This window comes from Mus pahari, chromosome X, assembly GCF_900095145.1.
Source record: "Mus pahari chromosome X, PAHARI_EIJ_v1.1, whole genome shotgun sequence".
Taxonomy (NCBI): domain Eukaryota; kingdom Metazoa; phylum Chordata; class Mammalia; order Rodentia; family Muridae; genus Mus; species Mus pahari.
In genome coordinates, this window is record NC_034613.1 from 112,954,732 (window position 1) to 112,967,562 (window position 12,831).

At 41.5% G+C, this 12,831-nt stretch overlaps 1 protein-coding gene across 1 annotated transcript in view; it reads left to right on the forward strand.

The window, feature by feature from the left end:
• Positions 1-9,778, forward strand: part of Tnmd (tenomodulin) — a 14,845-nt gene extending 5,067 nt beyond the window's left edge. Inside the window, exons 3-7 of the mRNA XM_021188094.2 lie at positions 3,961-4,101; positions 4,360-4,461; positions 7,156-7,309; positions 9,010-9,176; positions 9,482-9,778. Of these exons, the coding sequence (XP_021043753.2) occupies positions 3,961-4,101; positions 4,360-4,461; positions 7,156-7,309; positions 9,010-9,176; positions 9,482-9,691 (774 nt within the window). The 3' untranslated portion in view covers positions 9,692-9,778. The remainder of the gene's footprint in view (positions 1-3,960; positions 4,102-4,359; positions 4,462-7,155; positions 7,310-9,009; positions 9,177-9,481) is intronic.
• Positions 9,779-12,831: the final 3,053 nt, after the last annotated feature.

Below are 12,831 nucleotides of genomic sequence, written 5' to 3' on the forward strand. Positions count from 1 at the left end.
CCTCCCTCCCTCCCTCCCTCCCTCCCTTCCTTCCTTCCTTCCTTCCTTCCTTTTAAAAAGGAATGTCTGGCTGCTTATGCCATTTTTTTTCAGAGCAGAGAACTGGTGATTGAAGATGCAGAAGTCCACCTATGCATAAGAAATAATCTGCCAGCACTGTGTTGGTCGAGAAATACCCAGGGGCCCTTTAATTCTCACAGGCTAGCTTGGTAATAATATGGTACAGTGCTTTCCTTTCCCTTCCCTTTCTTCCAGCCTAACACCTGCTAGCCAGCTATTCTGAGCATGTATTTCATCTTTGGAGAGTGTACCTCATAAACAGACAGTAAAGGATGAAAGCAGAAAAAAAGAGCAGCTAGATTAATCACAGGTTTCAGAAAAACAAACCTAAGCCAAATGTCCTCAAATCCCTTTCAGGACATGCTACAGCTACTTGCCTCCCAACAGATCCATCACACTAAGGTGTGAGTCAGCTTGACTCTTTATAAAAACCTTTCTTTTCTGATCTCACAGACTGTCACCAACAGAAACAAGAAAACAGGGAAAAGTGTTCACATTGCAGGAGGAAGTCGGGGCTTATTGGCTACCCAAATGGAAGATTTAACTGGACTGAGGACAGAGTTCCTGGACAGGGAACAAAAATGGATTTATATTTCCCCCATACTTTGTCAGTGCAGTCTTTGTACACATTACCTGGGTTTACCCATACATCCACTATTCCACTGGCCTCTCTGTCCTATTCCAACACCCTGACCCTCATAAGGCCAGTAAGAAGTCATTTGGGTTGTGTTGGAAAGATGCCTTTAGCACCCTTGCCCATATCTCCTGCTCCTGGTGTCACAGTACCTAAAATGCACCATTACAGCGCTATTCCTTTGAGTGAAGCATTGCATTCCATTTGTCAAATTGACAAATGTCTTCTCTGTTGCTACTGTCTAGATGTAAAATCGTTTGTCAGATTGGTTTCTTCTCTTCCGTAAGATTCCCTAAAGCACTGGCAGATTCCTGGTTGTCTAGACAGGAGACAAAAGGACAGATGGAAATGAGAAAGGCATGGAAAAAGGCTATGAGGATACAAAGATACCAGAAAAGGGGCTCATCCATTTGCCAATTTGGCAAGGGCCCATTCCATGTCACATGCTGTCTTTGCTCTGTCTCTCCTGGAACAAAGCTAAGTTGGGGGTAAAGTCTGAGGAGAGATGCATGGAGCCCAATCACACCTTTCTAAGGTCAGTCATCCTGTCTCTGCTTTAGTTTGTTCCTGGACAGGGCAAAGCCATTTAATTCTTCATCTCCAGAAGGCACTTGAAGCCCAGAGCCAAGGAGCTTAGTAGACAGCAAAGTCCTTCTGATGCCAAAGGCATGAGCTCAGTCGTCATATGGGCCAGTGAAGCTTGCATAGCCATTACCCAAGCAGTGAACTCCATGGGGACCTGAGGGAGACAGTATGTCTGGAGTTACTCAAACCCATCCCCACACAATCCAAAGTAAGTCGCTGGCATCATCCTCCTAGACAAAGGAGAGTCTGTGTCAGAAGGACACCTTTGATAGCAGAATTCCATCTGGGTGACTCTGGAGCTCCCTGCACCCTCCCACACACTAAGGATTCAGACACAAACGAAGTCATCCTGATCTCACTCTATTCAAGAAGCTACCATCATCGCTAACACAAAATGAGTACACTGATTAATAGGTCTAATTAACATGGCTGCCTCTTCCCTCCCCCAATAACAACAAACAAATCAAACAAACAAACAAACAAACAAACAAAAAAGCCAAGTCTTTGCAGAGATGCTGAAAAATCACGAATATCTGCTGAGCTTGACAGTTTCCAACAGTACTCATCCAGAGAGGTGGCCAACCAGAGCGCATTGCCAACAGTGCAGGAAAACTCATTCCACAGAAGTATACTGAAATTTTAAATGTCACCAGCATAGTCCCATAGTCTTCTCCTGATGATTGAAAATGCAGTCTGTATTTTCTCTTTCTTTTGCCCAGGTAGGCCACAGTCCAATATCCCCTAGTCTCTAACCCAATTTTTCCATGCAATAATCCATCAGTGGTGCTACTGATGAAACAAACACCGCAGTCCAGCCCCTGGTGGCTAGCACTGTCAACATTTGTCTCCACAATGGATAGTATTTCTAAAGAAACTACCCCCTATTGGGAAGCCTGACAAGACTGTGTCTGAAGTGGATGCCTCTGTCCTCTGCTTAAGTCAGCCAACAGACTTCGAGCTTTTTTTTTTTTTTTTTTTTTTTTTTTTTTTTTTTTTTTTTGCTATACCTAGAAGTTTCTCTTCCCTAGCTGGCTCCAACACTGAAACTGAGAGAATATTTAGAAGCAGAAGCAAATAACAAGCCTAATGGGATTTTCTACCTGTCACAAACAAGGCTGGCCTTCCCAAGTTAACTCTGCAGTTGCTGGAGAGTTCTCGATACTTTTTTCCTTGCCTTAAAAAAAAAAATACCTTGGCAATCTTCAAATACGTTCCTTGGGAAAGAGGAGAGTGTGTCACTGGCGACAATGACAATACTTACTCAACAAATAAGCACTATCCATGTCTAAGGCACTCCAGGACACAGGGAGCTAAAATGGCTTTGCCTCTGTTTTTCTTTTCAGTGGCTCCATCAGACTTTTCATGCTTGAAGTAACACTTGTTTCTATGAACCCATCCAACTTGTTTTTCTTCTTGAGTTGGGAAATTTTTGACCAGGTTAAACTAACATGCTGTCTGGGACATCAGCAGACACTGAAAACAACCCAACCCAATGGAAACTGAAGGAGGGGGGGTGCCACTAGGAAGTGTGTTATTCGAAAGCAACACTGGCTCTATAGGCCACTTGCTTCCTCAGAAGGGCAAGTGAATGTGCAGAAACCTAGCAGGCAAAGGCCTCCAGGGGACAGGGAGACGGTAGGCTTGCAAACAGCACCATCAACTCCAGCATGCTTTCCAACAGAGATCAGACTCCTCTGGAGTTCATATTTGCTTCTAGCCCCAAATACATAGCAAGTTATAAGTTGCATGCTCAATCCCGAAGTAGAATACATCATGGGGCTGGGTCTCTTGGTCTGGAGAGAGAATTGGCTCTTTTGGAGAGCACAAGGAAGGATGGGGATTTGTTTCAACCACTCAAGAAAGTCTTGATAAACAGCCTTTCAGACACTTTCTCCTTGGAAGATTCTGCTAATTTATGGCACCTCACCCTGTCACCAGAGGAATCTACAGATGTTGAAAACAATAGAATCAAGTTTTTAAAGCATAACCTAGCAATAACCTGAGTGGGGTTGGCGATCCTATAAAATAGAAGACTAAAGGAAGGCAGATGACTGCTACTTTTTTTTTAACTATAAAGAGAAATAAATCAGTACAGGATAAGACTGTGAGTTAATATTGGCCAATAACATCTTCAGGTTCTAAAAAGGGCAAACAATACTATTGAGGCACTACTAAAATCGGATAGATGTGGGATTAGAGCACGATGCCTAACCACTCTAAATGGTTTCACATCTCTTTCTAGGTTGTCTGGATTTCACAGAAGGATGGGGGAGAGTAATCACAGAACACTTAGAAAAGGAAACAGCAGCTCCAGGAAGGAGCATAGGCTTGTGGTGATCCCCAGGGTTAATTCAAGGGGGAAATACTTTCCAGGCTGGTTTGCAGAGTATCATTTGCTACTTAGCCAAGGTTGCCAAGAAATCCATGGGAATGCTTCATAATTAGCTCAGCTATTTGGCTTAAATACAAAGCACTGGCTCTGAAGGGACTCCTCGAATACCAAAAAGCACCTCACTTTAATCCTATGTTTTAGAGACTGTCTAATGGCAAGCTGCTGAGATGAGCCCTCAGTACAAAGGTTCTAGAAAGAGAAAGTAGCCCAGGTATTTCCCCAATTAAAGCATTTTATGAAAGGACACCCAGACTACCTTACAGCGTGCTTTCCTTCCTCGGCTCCCCAGACCTATGACATGGAGCACACTTTCTACAGCAACGGTGAGAAGAGGAAGATTTACATGGAAATTGATCCCATAACCAGAACAGAAATATTCAGAAGTGGAAATGGCACTGATGAAACATTGGAAGTCCATGACTTTAAAAATGTGAGTTGTCTGTTTCCCCTGAAGCTTTTCAGTTAAAATACTACAATAATTGAATCGTGTGAAAGAAAGAAAGAAAGAAAGAAAGAAAGAAAGAAAGAAAGAAAGAAAGAAAGAAAGAAAGAAAGAAAGAAAGAAAGAGCCTTTAACCTTCATTTCATTTACAACAAAGCTTTCTCCAGTTTGGGACTCTGATAGGTCATGGAACTCATTAATTGAAACAATCACAGGATATTGATTGCTGTTTTGTTTGTTTTATAGGGATACACTGGCATCTACTTTGTAGGTCTTCAAAAATGCTTTATTAAAACTCAAATCAAAGTGATTCCTGAATTTTCTGAACCAGAGGAAGAAATAGATGAGGTATGTGAGAATAATGATTATACTAAATATCACTTACTGGCCGGGTGACTGGACTAAGTGTTCTCTTCTCATTAAATCCTCAGTCTTGTAAATAGGCATTATTATTATCTCTGTTTTCAGATATAGGATATGGGGTTTAGAAGCAAAGAGTGACTTGCTGAAAATGCACAGCTAGTGAGTAGCAAATTGGGGTTCTTCAACTGAGGACTTTTATACCCAAATACCTATTAACATAAAAAATATAAAAAACTATATACTAATTTTGTTCCTGAACCAATAATCTCTAGTAAAAGGAATTAATTAGAGGAACAAAATTAATCATGATTATGAGAAAGATTTGAAGCAAATTAGTCCAGGGATGGAGAGATGGCTCAGGGATCCTTAGTTCAATTCCCAGTACTCACATCAGTCAGCTCACAACTGTCGATAACTCCAGATCCACATCCAACACATCTGGCCTCCAGAGGCAATTTCATTCTTATGCACACATATATCCCAATAACTTTGAATATACACAAGCATTCCCAAAACTAAAAATATAATAAAAATAGGGGCTGGAGGTCTAGCTCACAGATTAAGAGCACTGACTATTCCAGAGGACCCACGTTTTCAATTCTCAGCACCCATATGGTGGCTCACAACCATCTGTAACTCTAGTTACAGGAGATCCAATGCCTTCTGGTAAAGTAGACATACATGCATACATGCACCTAAAATAATTTTAAAATTAAATAACGAAAATAAATTGTGTTTAAGACTGGAAAATGGTCCTAAGGCTACAAGAGGGTCATACTACTTCTGTCATGCTCTAACATTCACCCACCTTAAAAGTTTCTGTTTGGTCCTCTTACCATTCTTACCATTCTATGCTGAGCTGCTGGTTTAACAATCCACAGATTGTTAAATCTGCTCTCCTCAGAAGAAGCAAAAGAAAGGCAAAAAATAAAATATTAAAAAGCGTCGACCTAAGATGAATTCTCTGCATCCACTAATAGACTGGGATGACTAGGCCCCTGCTCCAATTAGTGAATAAATGATCCCAGGAAGCCATGGGAAATGGGTCATCACCCGCCTAAAATACATCAATCCTCACCATCCTTGAGGTTCTTTTGGGTTAATTTAGTTTGGTTTTATCCTGAGAGGCTCTGCCAGAGCCTGACCGGTACGGATGTGGATGCTCGCAGCCAACCATCAGACTGAGCACAGGGACCCCCAATAGAGGAGCTAGAGAAAGGACTAAGGAGCTGAAGGGTTTTGCAGCCCCATAGGAAGAACAACAATATCAACCAACCAGACCCCCCAGAGCTCCCAGGGACTAAACCACCAATCAAAGAGTACACATGGAGTGACCCATGACTCCAGTAGCATATGTAGCAGAGGATGGCCTTGTCAAACATCAATGGGAGGAGAGTTCCTTGGTCCCATGAAGGTTCTGTACAGACAGGCAGCAATGAGAGGCTAAAGTGGTATAGTAGACTTTTTCTGGAGTAATATATAAACAAAGGCCATATCTTCTCTGGGCCAATTTTCTCTTCAGTTAATTTGGTGAGATCTTTTGAATAATCCACATATTCACCTCATGAGAGTAAAATCACCTCATCTCCAAGAAAACAGAATGTCACACAACAGGTCTCTTTCTTTCAGTGTGACAAAATTGTGGCTGGAAAATTACAAAAGTCTGGGCTTCCCTTGGAACAGTAGCCATGGCGTGCACCTGAAAAACATGCAGAGTCAGTATCTAAATAGCCCCGAGTTTGCTAACAAAGCTGGGGAGCATACCAACCTCATTTTCTGCAATCCCTTTCAATGTGTTCCAAGGTCTTTACAGACTCAAGGACCAAAGAGCCAGGACTTGAAAGTTGTGAATGGTTCTGAGGAAAAATTACACAAAGACATATTTTGGCGAATAAATAAACACTCTGAAACCTCATAAAACCAGGAAGAAACAAATGAGGGGAGAAAAGGCCTTATTCAGAGCAGGCGGGAAGCGATGCTGCCCCGTTAACAAGTTGGTAAGAACTGGGTATTCGAGGCAACTACTCCCAGCACTAGAAAGGGAAGAAAGGCATTTTTAACAAAACTCTGCAAAGCTCTGTAAACCAGAGCCCTCTGTGAGATAAACGTTAAGCATTTAGAATGAATGGGATTATTGAGTTCACTTTCCATAAGTGGAAGACTTTAAAACATGAAAAGACAAATTTCTTGTAAAACCAAAATGATAGGTTAATTGACTATTTAACGGATCTCACTAGTTTAGATGATAAGAGTGGTTTTGTTTTGTTTCGTTTCATTTTTCTCCATCTTGAGGTGAAATCCTGTGTTCAACCTTAGCTACACTAGTTAAAACACAGCAGGTAGTCACCCATTTAAAGGGGAGTCATAGAAATCACTCATAGTACAAGCTCAAATTAAAGCTTGTGTGGCCCAGGGAGTGCCCAGAACACCATGAAAAGCTTTTTAAGGGAAATGATGGCAGGCGAAGCCGTTTTTTTAGTGAGTAGCCTTGCAGCCGGACCCAGAAGGAAAGATTCAGTCATCAGCTCTTCTGTGTGCGCCTACTGTCAGCAGGGCATGGAGACAGCTCATGTGCAGCCAACCCTAGCCTTGCAACTCAGGCTCAAAACACACTGGTTTTCGGTACTCCATATCATCTAACCAGCCTCACTAATTCTTCTCCAATCCTAACTCTTTCAGAATGAAGAGATTACTACAACTTTCTTTGAACAGTCCGTGATTTGGGTTCCTGCAGAAAAGCCTATTGAAAACAGAGACTTCCTGAAAAATTCCAAAATTCTGGAGATTTGCGATAATGTGACCATGTACTGGATCAACCCCACTCTAATAGCAGGTATGGTCTCCTGTGTCCGATCTGTTCCTTCCAGTGATGGTAACATGCTAGTCATGGTGATACATATCTGTATTCCCAGGAGTCTGAGGCAGGAAGATTTTGAGTTCGAGTCCATTCTAAGCTACAGAGCAATATACTATCTAAAAAAAGAAAGAAAAAAAAAAAGATTGTAACAGGTTAATGTTTCCAGCATTGAGAGACCACATTTCTATAAAAACAAATGATCAGTTTATACCTTCTTGGAAGAAACTGTATATGCTGACTGTGGTGAAGGGGGAAGTTTTCACAGCCAAGTTATAAATCAGATAAATTAATGCTGACAGGCTTTTAAAATATCTCAGGAAAGGTAACACCACCGTAATGTGACCGGTGATAGCAAAAAGCTAATCTATCTTTCTTTGTACATCTATATTCATTGCAGCAGGGATACCAGACTATTCCTCAAAACCACAGTGGGCCCAACTCAAGAACTGGAGAGAGAAGAGACCAAACAGTGTACCACTGCCTCAAGAATTTTCATGTCAAATAACATTCTACCCCTGAATATAGGACAATCGTGTGTGTGTGTGTGTGTGTGTGTGTGTGTGTGTGTGTGTGTGTGTGTTTAAGGAATCACAATAAATGGGATTGAAGGTTAGAGGTCCAGAGAAGAAAAGTACAACCTTTAATTCGAGAAGATGAAGGTCCCTAGACACTTTATTCTGTCTAGGTGTCACAGACTTTGGCCTCCCTCATTCTGTACAAAGACTACAAGGTAATATAGTAATATTACTCAAGACAGGACAGTCCCAACAATCCAGGCCTCTATTGGTATTATTTGGAGTTGTTTGATTGTGGGGGATTTTGTTGTTGTTGTTTTTAAAGGTGACAAATGCAATCCGGTATCCTGGACTTGGATGCTGCAAAACAAAGAACAATGATGGAAACATTGATGACTAATCTGTAGCTTAGTTAATGGCAATGAAACAATGCCTCTTTATTAGTTTTGACAGATGGACCACAGTTGTGTAAGATAATCAGAAAAAGGAGTGGAAAATATGTGGGAACATATACTCTCAGCAAGTCTTCCACAGACCTAAGTTGAAAATAAATGAGACACACACGAGGTGGGGGCAGTGCTGGAGAGATTTCTCAGTGGTTAAGCACACTTGGTGATCTTGCAGAAGACCCGGGTTTAATTCCCAGTATCCACATAGTGATTCACAACGATTTTCAACTCCAGGTCTAGGTTATCTGATACCCTGTTCTGCCCTCTGTGGACATAATATATGTGTGTTGCACAGACATACATGCTGGCAAAACATCCATATATGAAAAAAACATAAACCTAAAAAAATTGAGAAACGAAAGAGAATTGATAGGAGAGCAGCTAACACCAAATCAAATCAGGCAATCAAGAAATATTTTTGATCATTTGCAGCTAAAAACCATTGAGGGAGACAGAAGTCCCTCGTCTTGTCAATTGAATATATTACTAAGAAAATGAGTGTTTGATGTCAAACAAGCGATGAGGTTGGTGAGAAGCTAAATAGTCTCTGAACTGTCCACCTAAACAGCTAGAAAATGCAGCCCATGTGTGCCTAAGTTATCCCAGTCAAAGGGCAGATAGAAATAGCTCTTCTCGACTTTTGTCTTCTAGCCCCTCCTCTTGGAAGCGCTTGCAAAGTGATGGCATCCCAATTTTGTGTTTGCTATCTTAGTTTCAGAATTACAGGACTTTGAGGAGGACGGTGAAGATCTTCACTTTCCTACCAGTGAAAAAAAGGGGATTGACCAGAATGAGCAATGGGTGGTCCCGCAAGTGAAGGTGGAGAAGACCCGCCACACCAGACAAGCAAGCGAGGAAGACCTTCCTGTAAATGACTATGTGAGTGCTGTCCACTCTACTCATGTTCAGGGCAGAAACAAAAGAACTCTCATAAAACTTACTACCTCTTAAAGCACTTGGAAAAATTATCATGGGTTTAACAAACACTTAAGAAACTCAGACTCTCCAGGGAATGAGTTCAAAACCAACCTTGATGGCATAGCTACATCCCCGTGATTTGGCTAAGACATTTAATTTCTCACCAGCCCCCCCTCCCCCAACTCAGAGTCACAAAGTCTGCTCTTGCCTGGTGGGACCTCCTCCTAAAGACTTCTCCATCCAACACTGTCTTCTTCTTCTTTCAGACTGAAAATGGAATCGAATTTGACCCCATGCTGGATGAGAGAGGTTACTGTTGTATTTACTGTCGTCGGGGCAACCGTTACTGCCGCCGTGTCTGTGAACCTTTACTAGGCTATTACCCATACCCCTACTGCTACCAAGGAGGTCGAGTCATCTGTCGTGTCATCATGCCTTGCAACTGGTGGGTGGCCCGCATGCTTGGGAGAGTCTAATAGGAAGTTTGAGTTCAAACGCTTAACCTTCTGTTAGCCAACATATAATTAATGCATGCTACTCCATGAATTTCTGCCTATGAGGCATTTGCCTCCAAGTAGCCTATCCTTCAGAATTACTTGTAGGATATTCCTCTCTTCGTGTTCTAATAAACTTCTACATCATCATCAATGGCCTTGTTGCTGTTGAACACAATGGGGAAGTGTTTGCTGAGAATACTCCTGGCAATTGGAATGGACTAGACCTGCCTAAGATGGATGGCAAAAATGCCAGTTTGATCTACATCACCAGACTTCGGTAGAGCCTAATAGTTCCCCAATCCCCTATTTTTACTGTGTTGTTTTGACAAAGTAAAAATGAAGGGGTGATGGCAAAATGTCCCCAGAAGCAATGAAGAAAAGCATAAACTTGTGTGCATAGTCCCAGTGCTTAATTACCTGAAAGGCATGCTGTGGACTTAAGTGTCTATAAAGCTGCTGGTCAGGCAGTGAGTCACAGCAGGCCAACACTTAAATATTCTAACTGCTCCGAATCAGCAAAGGAGAAAGCTAACTTAGCAAAAGGGGTCCTGGGTTTCCCTCAACTCGAGACAAATTCAACATTTTAGAACCTTCGCATCTGACTTTTCTTTACATCAGTATCTGGCTACATAATGGTGCAAGGCAATTTTCTGAAACATGAAGACTCATAAATAAAATCCATAGAAACAGACATACGAAAGTACTGGGGTGAAAAATCAAACAGGCCTTTTCCTTCCAGACTATAGGGGACTAGCCATTTGCTACTTAAAGGAATGCTAAGACCTAGTTCCTAATTACCCCATATTTTCCTTAGGAAGAGGAAAGAGTACAAAAGTGAAAGAAAAAAACTGGGTCGAAGGTAACGCTAACTTTGACATCCCTGCAAGGTCAAGTTTCAAGATTCATGCTCTGCCAATCTGTCATAGCACTTGTAGATTCATTTGAAGATAACATCCTGCATTGCTCAACTAAACATTATTGTGTCATGATAATAACTGTCTGGAAATTTCCATCAAGTAAAACCCTCACCTGGTTTACTTTTGTGGACTAGGAAGTCATATTCTCCCACTTCACCACTGAGAAAATCCTTAAAAACAGCTATAACCAAGACTCACTTAGGATTAGCAAGTTACTAATTAATAGCATACATGCTGTACTTGGAGTATTAATAGTCACAAAATGAAAGTACAATCAAATATATCTAACAATGTTCCCTCAATTATTAATTACTCAAGAGGCCCCAGACTTTTTTGGATTACTCCAATTATAATAGAAATTAATTTATGTTTCAAATAGAAAAATGTGAAAGATGAGATCAATTTGAGGCTGTATGAACTTAGTGGTGTGAGCTAACATTTTTTAAAATAAATTACTCTTTTTGACAGTGTTTCCAATGATTAGCCAGTAACTTTAAGTTATGGAGACACTAAAAATTGAATAGTCTCTAAGATACTATATGTACCTTGCTTGGTGGAGGATATAAATTTTCTAAGAACGACAACCAGCATACACAATTGCAAATACAGGAGCATATAGGAAAATAACTACAGTTGTATTTCTTAGGTATATGTGCATACATGTACACCTATACACACCCACATATATTGGGAAGTATGCAGTGGTCTATGTAATAGTTTTGCAGTCCGGATTCCTGTTTACCTTTTCCCCTCCTTTCCTTCCTTCTACTCCCTGCCCCTTCTCTGTCTCCAAGAATCTTGAGCATGTGAGACACAGAAAGCATATCTTATTCCAGTAACATACCTCAACCCGCTAGTAATTTCATAGTGGGAAAGTATGAGTCCTTTAATGAGGCAGACTATCAATCCAAACAGGGAAAGAAAAGAGCATGTTTTTGTTTGTTTGTTTGTTTGTTTGTTTATTTTTTGAGACAGGGTTTCTCTGTATAGCCTTGGCTGTCTTGGAACTCACTTTGTAGACCAGGCTGGCCCCGAACTCAGAAATCCACCTGCCTCTGCCTCCCGAGCATGCACCACCACGCCCGGCTAGAAAAGAGCTTGTTTAAGTAGCATTCAAACCATCTGTTGGTTTACGTGGAAACAAATCAGCACCACAAAGAAGCAAATAAACCCAGACATACATTAGTCTATTTCAGCTTAGGTACAAGCCAGAAGGCAAAAGGAGACAGTGCTCCCACTTCTGCCAGAACTTTTTGCCTACGAGTCCTGGGTAAAAGATGCACCACTCTATCCCTTCTGCCACACTCAGGTCAACTCAGTCTGAGGTAGAGCAGCCTCACTTACTCCTGCCTCTCTTCCCTATGTCAACTTCCCAATCCCGAGGAGCAACACCAAAGAAACCTCAGTGCCCATGCGTATGCTTCACCTGTGTATGAATGTGTACTACATGTATGCCTAGTTCCCTCAGAGGCCTGAAGAGGACACAAGATCCTCTTGAATATGGAACCTAAGGCTCCCATGCATGCATGGGAACCCAATCCCAGTCCTCTGTAAGAATTGCAAGTGCTTTGAACTGCTAGGCAATCTCTTCTGGCCCTTGTATTTGGTATTTTAAGTAATCTCTCCATTTGTCCTCTACACCAGGCTCTTACCACATGCTTCCAATTCTCCCTCCTAAATCATCCCTCAATTGTATTTATAGTCCAGTTCACACTCTTAGCCCTAACAGTGACCGCCTGTCCTTGACAAACTCCCACATTGTGGATTGAAGTTAACGTAAATGCTTTCACATGAAGTTTGCTTTTCACGTCTAGATTTTGTTCATGTCATTTCTTACCTGACGGTCTATAATAGCTACTTACTACATTAAAGATCAGGTGTAAATTACATAGAAGACACTCTTAACCCAACTACTCAAGAGCTACCTCCGATCCCCCATTCTCCTTTCACTACCATATCTCCCCCTTGGCAATCCTCAAGCACCTTAGCTTCATGACCTGCTTGCCCAATCACTCTATCATCTCTTTCCCTGCTTGCCCACACAGGAAATCTAAACCTTCTGGATTTCAATATGGGGTCTAAAGTATACAGGACACTCCTGACTATCTATTTTTGAAGGCAATGATGTAGAAGAGGAGAAAGGAGGTAGAGAGTAGAAGCTATGCTAGAACAAAGCCTAACTACAAAGCCCTTAGGAATCCT